The 20,798-nt window shown below is 35.7% G+C and overlaps 1 protein-coding gene across 1 annotated transcript in view; it reads left to right on the forward strand.

The window, feature by feature from the left end:
• The window catches only part of LOC128082014 (transcription initiation factor TFIID subunit 4-like), a 132,600-nt gene that overhangs the window by 51,197 nt on the left and 60,605 nt on the right, over positions 1-20,798 (forward strand). The window contains exons 11-13 of the mRNA XM_052685831.1: positions 4,981-5,111; positions 6,051-6,176; positions 14,961-15,017. Coding sequence (XP_052541791.1) covers positions 4,981-5,111; positions 6,051-6,176; positions 14,961-15,017 — 314 coding nt within the window. The remainder of the gene's footprint in view (positions 1-4,980; positions 5,112-6,050; positions 6,177-14,960; positions 15,018-20,798) is intronic.

A 20,798-nucleotide genomic window follows, 5' to 3' on the forward strand; every position in this document is an offset into this window, starting at 1 on the left:
AAACTTATATACAAGTTCTAACTTTATAGAAATTCTCTTGCAATATTGCAAACTTTTAAGTAGAAAACAGTTTATTTGTAACGAAAATATTTCAGTGCTTTTTTTATACTTTCTTTGCATGCTATTTCATATGCTGTAGACCTTTATTAAATGCTGACTGAACCATGGGTTTTCTACTAATGCTTCCAAACATGTAATTAAGATTTAATATGCAGACAGGCCTTATTATGCTGTTCTATAAATGCTTGGCAGATTAGAAATTTGTTCATTTTGGAAGTATTAATTTGTGAACCCTCATATTTTTCACATATGACAAGGTGACTCAACCAACTACTTTGTAGTGATACCCCTGAGAAGCAATTGAGACTTAAGTTCTGTCGCAAAGAATAGAAGTGTTCAAGCTATCATTCATTGCTTCTTCATGGTCTTTTACAGCTCTAATGTAGTGGCAAAAGTGCTTGAATGAAAAACATGACCTTAGTTATGCTTTTTAAAACATAAGAACTCAAATTCAAGTGGAGAGATTGGTTAAAATTACAGCTTGAAGCCTTGCTTTGCTCCATCTCTATCTTTGTTGTCATCCTTGATGATGTTTTTATCATAGCTGTAGGAAAAATTCAGAATTACATTGCTAAAGTCATTTTAAAGGCTTAAGGATTGTGCTTGATGTTGAAAATGTTTGAATTTAGCAAATGTATAATTTGATACCAAACAATTTTTTTCAAACTATGCATTTCATGATGTTTTAAATGTGTAGCTCCTTACTGCTTTATAATGCACAATTTGGGTTATGAATCTACAAGTGAAGACGTCCACAGTATCAACCTTCGAGCACATTAATGGGAGCAGAAAAAAAAAGTCAGAAATAATTACAACTTTTTGTTAAAAAACAAAGGTATGTGACAGCAGTTTGTTGATCAACATTAATTCTTTTGTTTAATCTTTATTTTCTCTTTGTATTTTGTGTGTCTATATGTGAGTAAGCATACATACTATGACCAGTTAGTGCAGTTAAGATGGGAATCTAGAATGCTGGGACTTAAAAAAAAGTATCTGCAATTGAACCAGCTATCCCATGAGCTGGTTGGCAAGATAAACTGTGTATGATAATATTTATGCTTTATTGATACAATTAAGTACATAAAATATTTTCATATAACTGCATATACAAATTTTTTATAACTTTATATTTCTTTTCACCTATCAAATTAAATATTAACTATCTAGTTCGTATTTATTATCATATTTTAGTGTCTGCACAAACATTCTTGTGAAGGGAAGGTAAACCTTTCTGAATTAAAATCGGAAAAAACAACTATGTGCTTTAGGAGTGGGTCTCGGGTGTTTCCTATCTGAAGATCAGCATAATTTTCCTTTGAAGGAAAAAAAATTCCAGTGTGTTTTTTTTTTAAAATATAAATAGGAGTGGATGAAGCTCAGGAGGAGATGTAAGTTCCTATTTTGAAGTCTTAGTATCTTTTTCTTCACCACTGCAAGTATTAACTTTTGCATAGATTCAGTTTCTACTTCTTGGCATTTTTTTGGGCTTTATGAGATAGTGTCATTTTGCTACTTTCACTGCTTTTAAGTATCTATTTATATAGCAGAAAAATATAAGAACTGTTTTTAAAAGTCTCTAAGAATGTTATCAAAACTTTTCTTCAATCAGAAAATCAGTAAGGTTGTAAAGATGCCTGTTTACGAGAGTATAACTTAGGCAACCTTTCCAAGTATAGATGAAATTACTGTTTCAGGAGCATGCTGGTAATTTTCTCATCTTTGCCCCAAGTATAGCCCAAGTGCTTCAGTAGTGTGCCAAATCTTCATGTAGTATACAGCTTTGGAATGCACCCTGCTTCTGATGTCCTATGCTAACAGAACTAATGACTGGTATAAATTTGGAGCAAGGAAAACGTGTTGTTTCCACACATGATGAATGTTGTGGATGACGAGTTGACTTCTTATACATTTATCTTTTTGTAGTCTGGTTTCTTGATGTTTTTGGGGAAATTTGTGCTGTATTCTTTCTTCTTTAGCCTGCTTTCCAAAGAAAGCAAGCCTTAGATGATGGAACAGTCTATTTGCCTTCCTTCTCTCCCCCTGCAGATAACTTTTGAATTTATTGATAAATCAACAGCTAGATAGCCCTTGTGTGTTCCAATTGAGGGGAAAATCAAATTTTCTTTTCTTTGCTCTTCTGAATGGATAGCTGCCAATCAGCATTCTTGTACAGACTTGCCTCAGGGTGAGCTGGCTGTGCCCAGCTGGCAAGCTGGATAAATGTGGGCTGGAAGATAGGCCGGGGGGTGATGTTAGACGTGTGAGGGAGCTAGGATGTTGTGGTAAGAAGGGATAACAAGGGTTGCGGGAAGGAACTGGAGCTGTTCAAGAGAAGCAGGGATCATAGAATCAGACTAGATTGTCTAAATTATGTTCATCTGAGTAATAAAAACATGCAAGGTGGGAGATTCTGTAGCTTTTTTTGTGCACAGTATTCTAACACTTAATGAAGAATTCTTGCCTATGTCTGGTCAGAACCTTTACTGTTTCAGTTTATGAATTTTTCTCATCCTTACTCCAGGCATCTCAATAAAGAGACCGGATTAGATTAATCTTCCTAAATAACCTCTGCCTTAAGTTTTCTCCCGGATAAAGACCTCTCATGTTCTGCTTGTATTGTCCAAATATTCCAGCCCTGGTGACTTGTTCCTGGACTCAAATTTTTCAAATCTTTCTTGCACTGGGGTACCTGAAACTGAGCTGTGGGATGGACCAAAAGAAAAGGAGTAGTCACCTCTCTTGATGTACTGACTACTTTTGCCTCCTGTTGATACAGCCAGTTGTACTGATAGTCTTCACTGTTGCCAGGATGCATTGCTGAATCATGGCTGGCTGACTGCCCACCATAAGCTTTCCATCAGCTCCGCTCCATTCGCTATGCTGTCATCTGCAAACTTGATGAGGGTGCTTTAGATCTCCCTGTACATCCCTGAAAAAGGTATTCAAAAGGGCAAGTCCCAGGACAGACTCATGAGGGCCACCATTTGTAATTGGCTTTCAGGTAGTTTTCTAGAATTGTGAAGACTTGTTCGGAGGGATTTCAGGAGCAGGAAATCTCACAGGGTTATCGTGGGGAACGGTGGGGAGGGCCTAGGACATGACTCTTTGGGAAGTGGGCATCTCAGGAAATGATCCTTTCATTATGGATGAAGTTCCAAAGAGTTGAATAGGCAAAAAGAGCTGCATAGTAGGTGAGTTGACTTAGGGCAAAAGTGCTTAAAATTAGGAAAACTTTTATCATGAGAAAAAAAAAAAAAAAAGGTGGTGGTAGCTCTTTATTATGAAAGCATTGTGTGTTCAGAGAAGTTGGGTAGCTGTAGTGAAACAGCTGAAATTCAAAGAATTATTATTGTAACAATTATTCATTCCTACTTGTAACTGGAATACCTGGCAGAATTTTCCATCTCAAACCTCTTTTCTAGATACTACTTAATTAAATTTCCCTTTCTGCTTGTATTTTATCACACAGACTAGTTTTTTTTTTATTTTCAGATTGATAGCTCTGCTTACAGGTTTGCATAATAAAGTGGTGCATGCTCAAATAGGTGTGGATATTGCAAGCCTGACTGGCACAAATAGCTCCCACCAACATGAATAGTCCCAACGACTTCAAGGACTTAATTTGCATGAGTAACAGTTGCAGCGTTGGGATCTTAATGGGAATGTCTGCTTTCCATTATGCGTTCAGCTTTCAGCAACCTCGGTGGAGCTCCATCTCTATTACAGAGGACAAATTGGGCACCAAGACAGATGGAATTTTTTTAGCGGCAAAGCAAAAATCAGTTGAAGTCATATACATACTGCTGAAGTCCTTAAGGTATCGTGTACTGTATAAAGGCAGTGATAGCTTAAGTTGAAGAGATAACGACTTCAAAGAATCATTACCAAAAAAAAAAAAAATTAATATCAGAAATATATGACAGAATTCAGCTCTGGGAAGCGTAGGGATGATGTGCTGTAGTGATGTAATAAAATATGCATTTAAATAGACAGAACGGTTGGAGAAAAAAAAAAAAAAAGAAAGAAAAAAAGAAGCTCAGGCGGCCGGGCACAGCCGGTTCCCGCCGCAGCTGTGCGCCTTATGCGGGCTCTCCTCACGCGCTGCTGCAGCGCCCCCTGCCGGGAGGGCGGTCCCGCCCCGCCGGTGGTGCAGTGAGCGCTGCCGGCTGCTCCTGCCGCTGAAACAACGGGGCTGTAGGCACGCCAGAACGCTGCTCGTTACCTCGTCTTCGTTTTTCGGACGTGTGATGGTTTTTTATCCTCGAGTTTGGCTGGAAAAAGATAGGAATGCGTCATAAAACAGGCTCATTTTTAAGCCTCTCAGGTTTGTATTTGTGTGGAGTTCTCTCCCACAGGTGATGACTGCTCTAATTAGTCACTCAGGAAACACTTTCCAGAATATTCTCAGTTAATTTCCTGGAATGCTTTGTGTACATATTATTATGTCACAAGTGAACATATTCAAGCATTTTTAAGGCTTATGTTTGTTTAAAGAAAAACTAGTAGTGTGTGCTGAAGGACACAGCAGTTGCTGTGGGCTGCAGCCTGGGATTGTGGGCGCTGCAGCAGTGATCCTGAAAGCAAGGATTTGCTGCTTCTGAGAGCTTAGATTGCCTCATCTTCTACTTTCTGTCACTATACTGGGATTAAACCTGGTAAAGTGCCTCAGTGTCTTCTGAGGGGTAAAGAAGCAACTCTGGATTATCTGAAACTTAAAATTGTGACCACATCTGTTTTCAAGAGGTAATGAATGTTATCACCAAAGCTTTAGAGATTTACTATCAAGGATTTATATACTCAGGAAAATAACGTTGTGACTTTGTGTTCTTTACAGATTGGGCTTTTTTTTTTTTTCTTTTTCTTTTTTTTTCTTTTTTTGTGGAAGGTCTGCTAATTTTCTTTTCTTTTCTTCTTCTTTAGCTAAAAAATTAGGAATTACTGATGTGCCAGCTGAGGTGGTTACTTTTATTTCCCATGCAACACAAAGCAGATTAAGAACAGTGATAGAAAAAGTAACAGTGATAACCCAGCACCGCATGGAATCATACAAAGTAAGTGTGCAAATCAAGCTATTGGATATATATAGCAATGCAACTTGACACGGTTTTCTTTCTTAGCACATGGTACATGTTTTGTGTTCATTTTGTGTGCAGAGCACATTTTAATCACAAATTTATCTACCTCATTGCATAGAGAGCAGTGGGATGATGACCCTGCTTGCCAGACCTGTCTTCTCTGTCATAGAATTTGTGTGTAAGGTTATATTCGTCTTTGTATGCTGGGCTCACCTGTTAAGCTATTTCTGCTCACCTTTTTGTGACCAAGACTGTTGATTCACGCCTTCTCTTTTGACCAGGGTAACTGCTGATTGGACCAAAATTGCTTCAATATTTAGGAATCTGCACTAGCTATACCTGTCTTTGACCATGTGAGATACTAATACTTCTATACTTGCCATTTAAAAATTGTAGCACAAAACTTAAATTGTTTAACTTAAAGAATATAATGATTAGACAGGGATAAAAACTATTCTGAGATTAGAGGGAAGAGCTACTAATTTGTCTTAAGCCTGCAACTAAAGAATTCAACTATTAAATTCTTCACTATAATTAAACAATATTCTCTTTTTTTAAAAAAAAGGGTTTCAAGTTATTCTGATACTGTTGTTAGTGATTGTATTCTTGGAGAAAATTGAAATAGTTTAGATATCTTAAACCAGAAGGAAAATTGTAATAAAAAACTGCAAACCAGTTTGAAATTCAGGTAAGTCAAATATGTTTCGTTATTAGAAATAAGTTACTTTTTTTTTTTTTTTTTTTTATAAAAGGAAATTGCTAGCAATTGTTAAACTAATACAAAAGTATGTAGGTGGCTGGCTTCATTGCACCAAGCTTAATACTTTTGTTGTTGTTAGTACTGTAGAAAGATTTTAATGTATACACTCGGTCTTGATGAAAATGCCTGTTTTCATAAAATATTGTTCTTTACAGGATGATGAATGGTATGAACAAGCTACAGATGTCCGATCACAATTGAAGTTTTTTGAGCAGTTGGAACGTTTAGAAAAGCAAAGGAAAGATGAACAAGAGAGGGAAATCTTGCTAAAGGCTGCCAAGGTATCTTAATTATTCTATTTTTAAAAATTATTTAGTAGTTCATGGTCTTCAAACAACCACTTAATGTCTTGAAATCTGTTTCTGGAACAGTTTTTGTTTCTTAAACTGTAGCAGAAATGCTGAGTCATAGCTTGAAGCAGTGATTGAGCACCTGGTGGGAAGGCAGGGCCAATGCAGGGGAGCTCAGTGCATGCAGTGCACCTGGGTGACCAGAAGGGGTGGAGCCAGGATGCGCCCCTTCCCAGCCCTCATTTAAGAGTTGACAGTGGAGGTGAGGGCATCTCTCTGGAGATCCCTGGTTACCTGAGGCTTTCCAAAGGTAAGGAGATTTTCTTCCTTCAGTTCTACATCTATGGCTGCTGCCTTTGTGCTTCTCATCATTTGCCACCCCATTATTGTTGCCGTACTTTCCATTACATTAAAACATTGCATATACCAAAGAAATATTTCTGTTTTGACACCGCACCATATATTTATGAAGTCATGCTGTTTATCCACAACAACAGCACACCTAGCTGGTGGAATGCTCCTGCGTTCTCAGGAAGATGTGACGCTGAATATGGTGGGTTCTGGAGATTATGGAAGGCAATGCCTTATATATCTCTAGATAAATTCCTATCCAAAACTGCCACTTTAGCTGTATTACTGATTTATCAAACTACAAATAAGTTTATTCCTTAGTTATTCTGAGTTATTCATCCGTTGTTTTACATTTTCACTGAATTATTTATTGTATATTGTAAACAGTTTATATAGCACAACTCAGTGTTCAGAGAGAAAATTTTGTCTGTTATTAGAAGACCTTTCCATTTGCAAACTTAAAAACAACAGCAACAAAAAAAACAGCCAACCCAACAACAGGACCTGACTTGCTAATTTCAGAAAAATATTTCCCAATTTGGCTGTTTTCATTTTTTTTTTTTTAATCTGTTGTTTTCTTTCTTAATTTAAAATCGTTCACATTTTTAGGTATTCCACAATTTTCCACAGAAGATATATATGCCCTTTAAATGTTTAGATGGAAGCAGAGACACTTTTCATTTTTAATGCTTTTTTTTTTGTATTTAATTTTCTACATTGAATGAATACATCTTGATGAATCACACATTCTTTCTCTGTATCTCTTTTTGCTTGTTGCTTTTTGAAGTCTTTCTCTTTTCTCTCTCTCTTTTTTTTTTTTCCGTTTAATGGACATTGAGAGAATACAATTCTGTAGTCTTTAGTTTAAAAGCATTTCACTAACTGGGCAAAGTCACATGCAAGTTGATCAAAGGCTGGATTAGATGTTATCACTTCCAAACTTATGATGCCATGTTTTCTGGATTCTTTTTCTTATATCTTGAGTCAAAGTTACCTTGACTTCATGGGAGTTTTAGGAAATAAATACATTAACAATAAGTTTGATTCTAATAGATTATAGAGCGAATTCAAATAATTACACCAAAAAACATTGAAGAAGTCTTTTACATGACTTGAAGAAATCATTTTCATTAACATAATGCACATGTAAATCAGCTTTATAACCAGACAGCTGGGCATAAAGACAATTTATACTAGAAAAAATACGTATGACAAAAAAGAAAACCACAAAGTAACCGTGGAAGAAAAATGCTGATTTACCAGCATTAATGTTTAGAAAGAGAAATTGAAGATATTGTGAAACCTTTGAAAGGTGCTCATGTGGTGCTGGGATTTAAGTGTTAAATGCCAGCTTTGAATTGAACGTAGAATGGTAGCATCTGTCCTTTCTGGAGCACGTGTCTGCTCTCTGCCGTGCCGTTCCCATGGATTGACCACCTGTTTCAAAACTCACATAGAACATATTTGAACATGCTGTGCCAAACTCACAACTTCTTATTCTAAACAATACATTGTTCGTTATCTCCTCAGACTCTAGGTTGCTGCTGAAATGCAGGGTGCTCTGTACATCAACAGAGAGAGCTCTTGTGATCTTTATTTTGAATTCCTACATACTGAACCCTTAGCCAGGATTTTGGTCTTTCTGTTCTTTTTTTACATCCTTAGTTGTTTGAGGAGATGGAAGGCTTTGTGGAGAGGATGCAGTAATTGCAATGAAGCAGTTATTAAATGGACACAGTTAAAATCTACCTCATCTGCTCTGGTAACTAATGCTGCAGACCAGAAAATGTTTCATGTCTGTTTGTGGTATGCTGATCGCTATTTGTGCCTGCAAAGAGGGTAATGATTAAACTGCTTCTGGAGACTGAAATACCTCTTATGCAAAGAGATTGTTTCACAGATCAGGGCACCTTTGTCATCTTGATAGTATGGTGTATTGAAAAGTTAGAAACCTTGGGATTTTAAGATGAAATTTCTGTTTCTGCTTATTTTTTTATAAGCGCTTAAATCTAAAAATGATATATATATATTAAAAAAACAAAAACAACAACAACAAAAAAGAAACAACCAACAATGTAGAAGCTACTGCTGCTTAATGTGCCTTTTAGACAGTGATTTTTTTTATCCTGTACATGTTTTGGCACGCTATTTTGCAATGTTTGTTAAAGATACTCAGCAGAATAATTTTAGAAAAAGTTTTGAAATTGCCTGCTAGTGGTACCTAGTCTGTTGTATAAGTATGAAACAGCATATGCAGGTTTAACTTGCTGAGTGAAAGTTCTTTTTAAGCATTTAGTTTGTGAAGCCTCTTTAGCAACCAAGTCCACGTGTTCATAAAGAATAAGATACTGAGAAAGGAAATGTTGTCTTCTGATTGACCTGCAACTGTATTGTCAGCTACTACTGTAAGATATGAGTGTAGAATTCATAAGTACCCTGGTGGGGTAGATTTTGCTGCAGGAGGTGGCTTGGGAGGAACGAGAGATAAAGTCAGATGGAGAGACCAAAGAAAAAAGTAAGACTTCAGAAACTTTTAAAAGTTATTGCAATATACTGTTTATTTTTAATTAAACACCTAAAAATTTTAAAGTGGACTTCTACTGTGAGGACTTTGCATCATGTCTGATAACATGTACCAACCTAGAATGTGTGGCCCCAAATATTTCTCTAATTTACCATCTAGTGATACTTTTTCTAATTATAGTGCTTAAAGATGATATATTGGTCCCCAAAACTGTCAGACCTGCAGTTGTCATCTGGTGGAACAATTCCTGTTTCACCAGATGTGATGATTTAAATACAGAAGCTGTACAGGGAGGTGCTACAGCTGCCTCGATTATCATTACTTTTGGATTTTCTTCCTGTTATGTAAATCATAGGGTAAAGGAATAATGACACAAGGAAGGGCTATCTTGTGTGTATGTATACATACACGTATGTGGAGTGCAGTCTCTTTAAATAAACTATTTTGGAGAATCGCCTCTTTCTCCTTGCTTGTTTTCCTAATAAGTAGCCACTGGCCATTATTTCCATTGTGTGCAGAAGCAAAGGTCTTTTGAATCTGTCTTTGGTGGTTGATATGGGAAATCAGAAAAGAAGCTAAGGGAAGTCTGAAGACAGCAGAAAGGTCAAAAGCCAGACTGAAATAACTTGAGGAGCTTACCTTTACATTTGACGTGGTGTTTGTTGTGGTGTGTGGACTTTCTGAAAACACACAGCACATGTCTTGCTATAGTAAAAGATGCTTTCATAGTGATTCATCCTTGCTGCTTTCATGGCGATTTCCAAAATCTGGAAAATGTAGGTTGTGTGTCAAATGGAATGAGGTTCTGATTCGAGTGTAATACCGGAAGTATTTCTGGCAGCAGAAAGGAGTTTGTGGTCTACTATCAGTGCTCTGTATTAGTAGCACAGGCCTGTCTAGTTTTGAGTTTTAAAATATAACTGCAGCTATCACAGGAATGTGGCCTTTATTCTGTGAACGGTATCAGTAAGCAAACTGAAGAATTGCTTGGTGGTGTTTGCACAGTTAAGCAGCATTTATGGATGATGGAGATTTTGATAGTGCAGTAGGTTGAAGGTACTTTTTTACCTTGTGGGTGCTTTCTTATTGGAGAGAGATGGTTGAAATTTGGCTGTGCAGATTCCCTTACGCAGCGCTATCACGTGCACCTCCTGTCATTACTTGAAGGGCCCATTTCTCTGAGTGAGAGATGAGTTCAGTCGTCATACCAATTTAATCCTTTCCTTTTCTTCTGAGACTACAGTGGAGGTAATGCAGCTTTTTGTGAGATGAAGCACTTTCTGAACTGGAACTTGTAACTCAATTCCGATGAGAGGAGAGCAAAGAGTGAATTATTGCGTTGAGATAATTTTCTCAATTTTAAAAAATTTGTTACTTCAATTTTAATGATTTTAAAAATGAATCTTCTTTTAGACCTGCACTCTTGCAATCTTCCTCACTGTGGTCGTAGCTCAAAATAGGGTTTTACCCTCAGCTATGCTGCTTTTAACTCTCACTTTTTATTAACAAAGCTAATGTGAAAGCAAAGTGTTTCATGTTGCCAATTTAATTTCTTTAATTAAAAGTGAAAGTTATAAGCTGGTACAGCCGTGGGTGAAGTTCTAATGTTATCAATGGGGAAAAATAGGTTTAAAATTGAAACTGTTGGCACAGCGGTGACTCTCAATAGTACAGCACCTGCAGTTGTGATTCTTCACTTTATTTAATGAAAAAATATGAATTGGAAGAATTAAAGACTCCCAGGACGTGTATTGGGAAGGGGGAGAAGAGGTGTGAGCACCTTAACTGGGATCAGATTTTGCTGATCAGGCAACAGTCAAGTATTTAGGAATGGAGACCCTGAGAGTTTTTCAGAGATTTAGCCGATGGAAAACATCACAGTTATTCTAAATCTAAGAGAAACCTTTTTTTGTTAGTGGGGAAAAAGATGTAACAATAGTGCAACTTTGACATTGCAAATGACAACAAAATTGGATAATGGTCCTAGTTCAGAGCACCAGAAGGAGTGTTGTTCTGCTCACCTGCACAGATGCAGGTGTCCTTCAGCTTTAAAAATAATTGTTGCCTTATTAAATCGAAGTCGGATAGATATTCCTTTAAAAATACTTTTGATTTCTAATGTAAGACAATTGTAAGAAATATGAAGTCTGCTTCTTAAAACTGCACTGTTATGTGTGTAATTAGGTGTCTGTTTCTGTGGCATTATTCGTTAGCACAAGCAAGGAGAAAAGCTGAGGTTTGGAACATTAGTTTGGTAACATGTAAATATAAACATGTAACCCCATGTTTCTAATATGCTTTGAATGCACACATTTAGCATGTGCTGCTTTTCATACTTTCAAAGTCTGATATTTCCATAGAGCTAATGTGATCTATGCAGTTTTCAGATAAATAAGATAGCAAGTTCTCTAACACAAAGCACTTTCGTTGTTAACAATTAAAATATCAGCCTGTCTGGTCTAATGAAAGTAGCTTATGTTTGGGAGAAATGTTAACAAACCTGGCTTGGTGGATGCATTCTCAGTAGGAGACATCATTTAATGTATTTAAAGGTATGTTATCTGGTTATGATCAGTCCTAGGTTTCTCTAAAATTACTATGGGAAGCAAGCTTGCTTCTAAGGATGTTTATTCACCAACATGAAAATATATTGCATAAATCCAGCTTTCATTATTTACAGATATTATGGAGATGAAGAATAGAGAGAGGGAAGGAAAAGAGTCATGATGAACTCTTTGGAAGTGTTTGGGTTGGGGGGTCTGTGACTGGTGGGTGTTTCTGAAGCTTTAGAGGAAACATGGAGGAGACATTTGTGGCTTAAAAGATTTTGTGAAAATTCTTTCTTTTCTTCTTACAAATCAATTGAGATGCAGCATATTAATTTTTGAAGGTTAGTGGTAAAGGAGAAAGGAAGACAAGCTCAACAGAATGAGATGAGTTGGTAGAGAAAATTGAAACTAGAATTAAAAGAAAGGAACAATTAGCTAGTAGCTTGATGAAAGTAAGTGTGAAGTATTAAAGTAATTGGTGAATAAAAATAACAGGAGAGATGCAGGCACTGCAAGAGCTGAATAGCCGCAAAATTGTTCAAACTCTTCAGAGGAAGCAAAAGATGCTTACGTGTGGAATGGAGTGTAAAGAGAAGCCAGTGACATTTTTAAAGCTTATCTAGCCACCTCTATTAAGTTTGACATTTTCGTTTGCTTCTATTTGCTTTAATCTGTGTTACATCAGCATTGGAAAAGCCTTTTGTGAGTTACATTGGATCATAAAATGAAGAATTAATGCAATTGTTATTGCTAATCCTTTTTCTTTACCTCTAACACATTTTAATCTTTGTATGCTGCTTTTATTTCACTGGCTTACTGATTTTCAAGCTGACAGTCTGCAGGAACACACTTTATTTTAAACAATCTGTTGGAAAAACCCTACTAGCATTTATTTAAACACGTGCACACAAAAAGAAAAACCCAAAAAACAACAAACAGAAAATGACAGTTGAAATTCCTTAATTTTATTAGTATGGTACTTACAACAGAAATGACACATCCAATATAAAGTTGAAATTCTACTTACTTGAAGCAAGAGCTAGCTTGAGCTCCTTGAAAAGAGCATTTCATATAGGTTTAAGGAATAACCAGAAGCTCATTGCATTATCCTGAATGTAAAAGTAGTTCTAAACCCACTTTTTAGTCTGGGTTTGATATCTGACATCACCTGGTATTTTAAAACTCCATTAGTGATGAATTTTCTGTTTTTTATGTCACTCAGCATCTGAATGCTCATTTTCACCTATGTAGCAATTTGTTATTTTTTGTGTAAAAGGTCTGCTATCCTGATGTCCAGATCTACTTTTATTTGGTCAGTTCCTGAAAACAAACAAAGCACAGAAATCTTTAAATGTTAAAAAACAACAACAACAACAAAAAACAAACCACTTTTTTGAGAAAACTTGCAGTTTTCTGAGTCCCCTTCACTGATGGGGACAGGAAATGTAGATGTTACTTTGTATCTGCTGCTTTGATTTTTTTCTCCCCGTGTCCCTGAATGTAACACAGATCTGGTATGTTTTCCAGGATTCTGTCACTTTCTTATAGAAACTTGGTAACATTATTAGAAGTCTCAGCTTGATTCTCTGAGGACTCCATGCTTTCTCCTTCAGCTGAAATGCTTTTAACTTGTGCTTTGCATTTGGCAAATGATTCAGCTTCATGTAGTGGTATGAATACACTTTGTATTTCTGTAGTCCCTTCTCTGCGAGATTCAGAAAGCAACAGAAGTTCATTGTACTTCTATAAATTTATCATCAAAAAGTCATGAAAGAACTAAAGCTGATTTCCCAAACACGACACTGGAGAAACTGAGGCACACAGTGATTGAACTGTCATCAGAGCAAGGCCCTAATTCAGCCTACATCTTAAATAGTCCGTCTCCTAGAGAAGGAACTCATCGATCTCCCCCCACCCTGAATGGGTATAAACATAGTCAAGTTCCAAGTAATTGGTCTACTTAGTAGCGTCCCAGCTCTCTGGCATATCCATGTATTTAATGAATGTGTCTTTTTGTTCTTTAAACAGTAACTAGATAAGGTTGTCTGCATTTCTGCATTTTTCTTTTTGTCTGACCACAGCACTTCAAAGGAACCTGTCTACATAAAGTTGTTTCTTTCTTTGTTGGCATAGCTACAACATGAGAGTCTAATTCAGTAATCAGCTCTCTACAGTTTTTAATATCTCATTGCTTTACTACAGACACTATCCTGTCAAACTACCTTATATGTAACAGGCACAAAATCATTGGTAGGTAGCACTGGAAAATGCAGCTAACACACTTGACTCTTGCACAGTGCACATTTTCTAAAAATCTCCCTACTGTTTCATTTGAGTTTTCTTTACCATTTGTGTTGTGTGTGCCATATTAGCAGAAAAAAAGTCTCAAATAGAAATAAATAAAAGCACAAGAGAAGGGTAGAGAAATCAGTCATTGTTATTCTCACTGCAAAATGATGATGAGACTCTCCAGGTATGTCCACAGTATCACATCTTGCCTACCCTTAAAACGTATCTTCAACTGTTTGGTTCATGTATTTGTCACTTGTGAACATATTACGAAAAACTCAAACAAAAGGAAAAAAAAAAATGAGCATGTGTAGGTTTACAGTTTAATACTCTTCTCAAGTTTCAGGTCTGTCTTCAACCTTGAGAGGCAGAGAAAGGAGAGAGTAAAGAAAGTGTTCTTTTAGGAGTTTTGTAAACAGCATCAATTTAAATCTGAAATAAAACAATAAAATCTTTCAAGTACCAGGGACAACAGTTTTTTTGTGGAACTTCTAAATACTGACAAAAAGTACAATTAAAGAAGTATAATCATGCATGTGTATCTACGTCTGTAATTTCATACAAATTGTATTGTCTTTATTTCAGAAGGTTTGTTGTTTGGAAGAATAGCATTAAAACTGTTTCCAGCACGTTCTCTACCAACAGCTGAAAAAAAAAAAGTTGCAAACAGTAAATAATTGTAAAATAACTCCCTCACTCACTGACAATTAAATTAAAAAGATAGATATTGGGAAAAGGTGTCAGTTCTGCTCTCAGATGCTTTAATTTGTTAGTATTAAGTAATTTAAATCTGTATGGAAACTTCAGAATTGAAAGATACATAGAGGTGTTGGTTCTGTTTGTTTTGAAATTTAAATGCCAAGTAGATTCTGCTTACAACTGAATATTTAAGTCTTTTTGGTGAGACCAGTGCGTTTGAAATTGCACCTCTGTGAATTTAAGTATCGCATATTTGACACCTTGTATCTTGTCCCTCTTTCTTTGCTGTCTTTTAACTTCCACAGATGAGGGGTTCTTAAACCATCTGTTAACCTTTTTTCCCCATTTTTTTTTAACATGTAGAGTCGCTCAAGGCAAGAGGACCCAGAGCAAGCTAGACTGAAACAAAAAGCAAAGGAGGTAAGCAGAGCTAGAGATCATTACACTTGACATTTCAAGGCTTGAACATATTAATTTTTTATGCCTTGCTACTTGTATATCGTTAATAAAAATCTGACTAAAAAACTTTTTAGGATGTATTTGTTGCTTTGCCTTTGATCTTAATGTTTGCAAACTAATACATTAATACATGTGAAGCCTAAGGAGATTTTATAAGAGAACATTTCCATACATTACACTTTCATTTCCATTTTAGGTAGCTCTAGCTTTTGTTGGGTTGTAGATGACAGCAGCATTAGATTTTGGTGCAGAATATATGCCTTTGTCTTTTTAAAATGTCACTTTCTTGGAAATTTGTTACTTAACAGTTCTGTTCTGGCAACAGTCTTTCAAGTAATGTGCAGAGAAGGACTGGCAATTACAGTGTTGTTCAGTGTACCATTTACTCATTGTTCTAAATTACAGGAATCTAACAAATATAAAATAATTTCAAGTTTTGATATGTTATTCTTAGTATACCTTAATATGCTGTAAATGAGCATGACAGTCCTTTGCTTGAGACATCTTACACCTTAGGATCAGTTTGTGACTTATATTTTAGTCTTCTTAATTGATTTATCTACGAATGGAAAGTTGTTCCTATCAAAAAGAAATTAGCATCATATTGAGCAAACTGATGCTTTTTTTCTCTAGCTAAGTTATTTGGATATATGCATTAGAAGGTAATAATATTACATTAGAGGGTAATACATATAGAAGAATGCATATAACACTTTTTTTTCTATTGACCTGTTCTTCCAGTCTAGTTTCCCTTTTGGCAGTATTCTATAGTTCCCGTTACATATACAGATTTTTTTATACATGTAGCAGAAAAAAAAAATCAAGTTAACTTTCATTTATCTCCTTCCATTTATGTAATTATAAATCTTGTAAACTTTAAAGCCATCCAGTGTTGGAATTGTCAAGCTTTCAAATGAAACAGAGATTAAATTATTTGGTAGGAGAAGATACAGGATTTGATACTATTTGAGCTTAGTAAGCAGCCTGTATATGCAAAGGAAATTGCTTCTGAAAATATGTGGAAAATAATTGTTGGCTGGCAAGGCTTGCATTTGAGCTGAGGACTAAACTACCACACTGCTGGAAATGAAAGTAAGCTAGAAATAAGTGCATTTCTTGCTGTGACAGTATTTCCATTCATTGCAGTTCTTCATAACTGGAAACCTGAGACAGCAAAGTAAACAACAGGGCTAGAAAATACTTTTTCTAATAGAATGAATTATTGGCTCTCTTTATAGCTGTGATGGAAGATTTGTGTTCTAGCCAGTGCTCTTGCTTTTGGTGTAGCTGCTGGAATACCTCTCCCCTGTATGAAAATCTGGTATTTCCATTTAAGCTGCATTTCTTACCCACTAGAGGGAGTGACAGAGTGCTGACATGTGAATAAAAGCATGTGTATGAAATGCATTATAAGTAATTGTAATACTGGTATTATTAAAGACATAGCAAGTCTTGTGGTTTGGTGATAATCTTATTAGAAATGTTTAGGCTTTATGATTTTAGAGAAGTAGTGTTCCTGGAAATGCTAAGACGTTTTGAGTAAATGCAGAGCGAACAGCAGGATTTTTGAGTGCTGCACTCTCTTCTATTGTACATTAGTCTTGCCTTTTTTCCCACCCTTCTAATGAAAGTGTGTAATTTGCTGGCACCTTGCCTCTCTCTGAAGTTTAATTTTATTCTACATACTTGAAACCATAAGAAATTTAGGCATGTATCTGTTTTTAGTAATTAGAGTTCTATGGCTCTTCAGCTGTTTTAGCGATTTTTACATAAAATATTTAAATACTAAAAAATTGAAACTAAAACTTGTACAAAAGAAGTTAATTAGGAGGCATTACTTGCAGAGCCAGGTCTTATTACAGAAACCAGACGTAACAGCCAGTTACTTACGTAAATAGTCAGGTTTCACTCACACACAGATTAGCACTGTTATAGTTAAGTCAATGCAACCCACTCTTGTTTCAGTTTGATTGACTTATTTTCCTTTAGCATTAGCCTGTTTTAAATGGATTTGAGTGAAAGCAGGAGGAAAATGCACCTGCATTCTTTCACACTTTTAAATTAGTCCAGCTTTCTATGGTTTTGCCAGTGCACATTACATGATTTTAATGGTAGACTTACTTAACAAACTTGTAAAACACATTTTCCATCCAGACTCTTTCAAGAAGCTATTTACATTGTTTGTAACAAATTCTGAAATATTTAACTTGTAGTGTAACTTAATGTAAGAAATAGAATCATTTATCTACTTCATATTCCATGACTGAATCTTTTAAAATTAAGTTTTAAAAAATATGCTAAGCTGACTGGAAGAATAGAAAGTCACAAATATAAGTTAAAGAAAATGTCCCTAATTTCCATTCAGAAGGTTCATTAAATAGGACATAAAACAGGCCATATAACTGATTGATCCAGATTAGAAATAATTGAGTCAACACCTAGCAGTTAATCATGTGAATGACTTGAAAGAAAGACAGAGGAGGTAAGATCCTAAATATCCTATCTGTCATGAATATTTTTCTACCTATTCAGTATCTGTTGGCCAAAAATCTTTTAATTTAAAAGTGAAGTAGCTGAGTGCGTTGATCCCGAAAGATTAACTTGGTTAAAATCTTTGTGTCATCACCAACCAAGAATATTGCATAATAATAAAAACTTAAACCAGACACCATAAATGTCTGGGCGCGTATCCAGGACCGAGATCAGCTTAGATAACACTCAGATGAATCTGTTCTCAGATGTACTTGTTAACCATGCAAGTGAAATCAGAAGCCTGTTGATATTCATAATGGAAGCCTTACTAATTTCACGGGGAGACAGAAGGCTGTCCACTTACCTTTTTACCCATGCAGGTATCCCATTTTTCTAAAGTTTAATAGTCTTTTAACAGTGATATTTAAGTGGTTGGTGCTGTGACTGTTACGCTGGTGAGGAGCTTTGGGAGTACCCAGCTCTTGCGTAAGCAGACCAAAGGCAGGCTTTTCCCATACTCTCCACGTCATTGTGGTGCTCATTCCACCTTTGTATGTATTGTGGAGATCACGTGATGTATTTTGTAGAAATTTAAAATCATAGAACAACTTTTATTAGAGAAAGTACTGAAACTCTAGTGTTATGTATGGAATACTTATATTACAGAATCAATTTTACTTTGAATAATTTCTTGTCACCACATCAATACCTCTGTAGCAACTCTATATGTGTGGTTTCTTGTAAAAAATAAAATAAAATAAAATAGTTTATTGCAGTCATTCATGCTTTGAAAAGGCATTACTGAAACGAGAAGCAAATGAAAAGGATTTTGTTTTAAGTTTTTTTTTCACCTTAGCAAAAACAAAATTCTTAAAGATTTTACAAGTAATGCAGTGTCTTTTGTGATGAGGTGTCTCAAGTTTTCTGTTGCACCATGCCTGACATAAAAGTATTCAAAAGCAACAATCTTCTCTTAAACGATTTCTTATAAAACCTTTGTTGAGAAATTGAGCATTTTAACTGAAGTAAGTTTGAATTAAGTTTCCATTTAGCTGTGTAATCCACCCAAGGATCATAAGATGCAAAGGAGTAATGAAGAATGTGATAGTAATGAAGTAATGAATTACTGCAACTGAAATACTGCAATATTCCTGAAGTTATAAAGTTGCTTTAGTGACTTCAAATATTGATGCTGAACTTGCATCTCAAAAAGAAGCAATCCTGTCTGTCATCAATTAAAATACTTTCAGGAAAATCCTGCTGTTATTCAACTTACTGCTTTTATGTGAAATATATTTTTTACTCATGAGCGGAGATTACTTCTGATGAACAGATATTATGATAATGGTCACAAATTCTGATACCTAGAGTTGATATGAACTTCTAGGAAGAACAGGAGAGGAACAGCTGATGAAGACATGATTTGTCTATAACCAATTTATAGTTTATTAGTTTAAAGATAGTGAATATTGACAAAGTTTAGCTGTGTTTCTGAGGATAAGGTATTACCCCACCATGAATTCTGAAGTACTTCAGAGCTTCATGCAGTTGTAGTCTTACTGTTCAGCAGAACTCTTTTTGTAAAATTGAAGACCATGATACTTGCAGCCTGTTTCCCTGAGCTTGGAGAAGAAGTGATGGCAGGTGTTAGGCTGAAGGTGAAGTGTGGTGCTACCTGTGCTATACAAAGTCAGAAAACTGAGTAATTGGCAAAGGAAAAATAAAGCCAGGAAATCAAGGGAATGGCCATAATACTTTCCAACTAAGTAAAATTGTTTTATTCTTGCTTAGGTAAAATTTATATTAATTAGAGTTAAGTCAAGGACTAGATATTTTTGTTGTCCTTTTTTCTGACCTAGCTCTGACCCAAGACTACCTCATTATTCCAGCACAAATCTAAATTAAATCCAATCCTGTCCAATATAGTAATTTCCTTGCTCAAAATCACTTTGTTGGAGTTCTTTAGTGATGCACGATTCTAGTGCATGCAGTACCTGGTTCTTGTTTGCTTTTTACAGAGGAAAAAAAATGAAGGAAAAGCTCTGTTGTGCGACTGCTTGTAACTAGCATTATGCAATGAAATTCTCTTTTACTTATGTACATGCTAAATTTATGGTCTGTCTTAACAGCCTAACTCTATATTTGATACCTTCTATAATAAGCTAAGAACGCTAATTCACTAATTATTATCTAGAAAATCTTAGAACTTCGTTAGGCACCGTTGCTGGAGTTGCATACAAATTAGAACGTGTTGCACAAGAAGGATCATCAGTATCTACTGATGTGTTTTGCTACTTCATGAGCACCCCTGTCAGACCTGAGTCTTTGTATTGAGTGCTTATGAGCAGTGCTGAAAGACGTGGTGAATGGGGACTGATGCAAAAAAAACAAAAAACAAAAAACAAAAATGCAACAAGTAATCAGAAGAGGAGATAGCAATGAGAAGGAAAACTGTCTAGTCAAGCATTATTCATTACTTATCGGGTGTGTAGTGTTGTGGTAGAAGTGGTTCTAGAGGAGGTGTTTGAAAGGCGACAGTCTTCAATTTAACACAGCAGCACTGTGATATCCTTAGATTTTGCATGACAAATGTATCTGCTCTGATGCAATCTGCTAGTTGAGGCATTAGCAGCTATGTAGGCAAATGAGTTACAGTATTTTCTTACTGAACGGTTCCCACATGGTTCTCTTAGAATTTGGGAACACAGAACAAATAAATTGCCTATGTTTGTAAATGTTAGCTTTCCTTTTCTAGATTCTTACTTATTACGTTTCACAACAAAATGTTACATGTGTACCTGATTTTCCAACAAAACTAATGAGGAAGATTTGAGACTCATTCCCAAATTGAAGTTTAACTTTGTTCTGAAACATACTTTGTTTATATTAGGATATTTCAAAACAATGCAACAGCCATTACAAATAGTGCTTTACCTGTTGTGTTTTACTTTTTTGAAAAGCTGAAAAGGAGATGGGTATACAGAGCAATGGTGCTCTGTTTCATAGATTGTTGGAACAAGCAGTCTGTCATTATGAAGTAACAGGACTACTTAAATAGAAGTATACAGAATCTGGGCTTATCATGGGATGAGCTTACTGCAAGGACTCTCCGATGCTGGAAGAAGCTTTTTAGAATCTCACCAAAATAATTCAGTAGAAACTTTCTCCTGTAAAATGAGTTTTCTAGAGGTAGTGTCTGATTTTTTCCTTTGCAGGAAAGAAACAGTGGAATTTTCAACTCTTCAGATCCCCTGCAATTTTCTTTCTGTC

The sequence above is a fragment of the Tympanuchus pallidicinctus genome, unplaced genomic scaffold (genome assembly GCF_026119805.1).
Source record: "Tympanuchus pallidicinctus isolate F22 unplaced genomic scaffold, pur_lepc_1.0 scaffold22, whole genome shotgun sequence".
Lineage (NCBI taxonomy): Eukaryota > Metazoa > Chordata > Aves > Galliformes > Phasianidae > Tympanuchus > Tympanuchus pallidicinctus.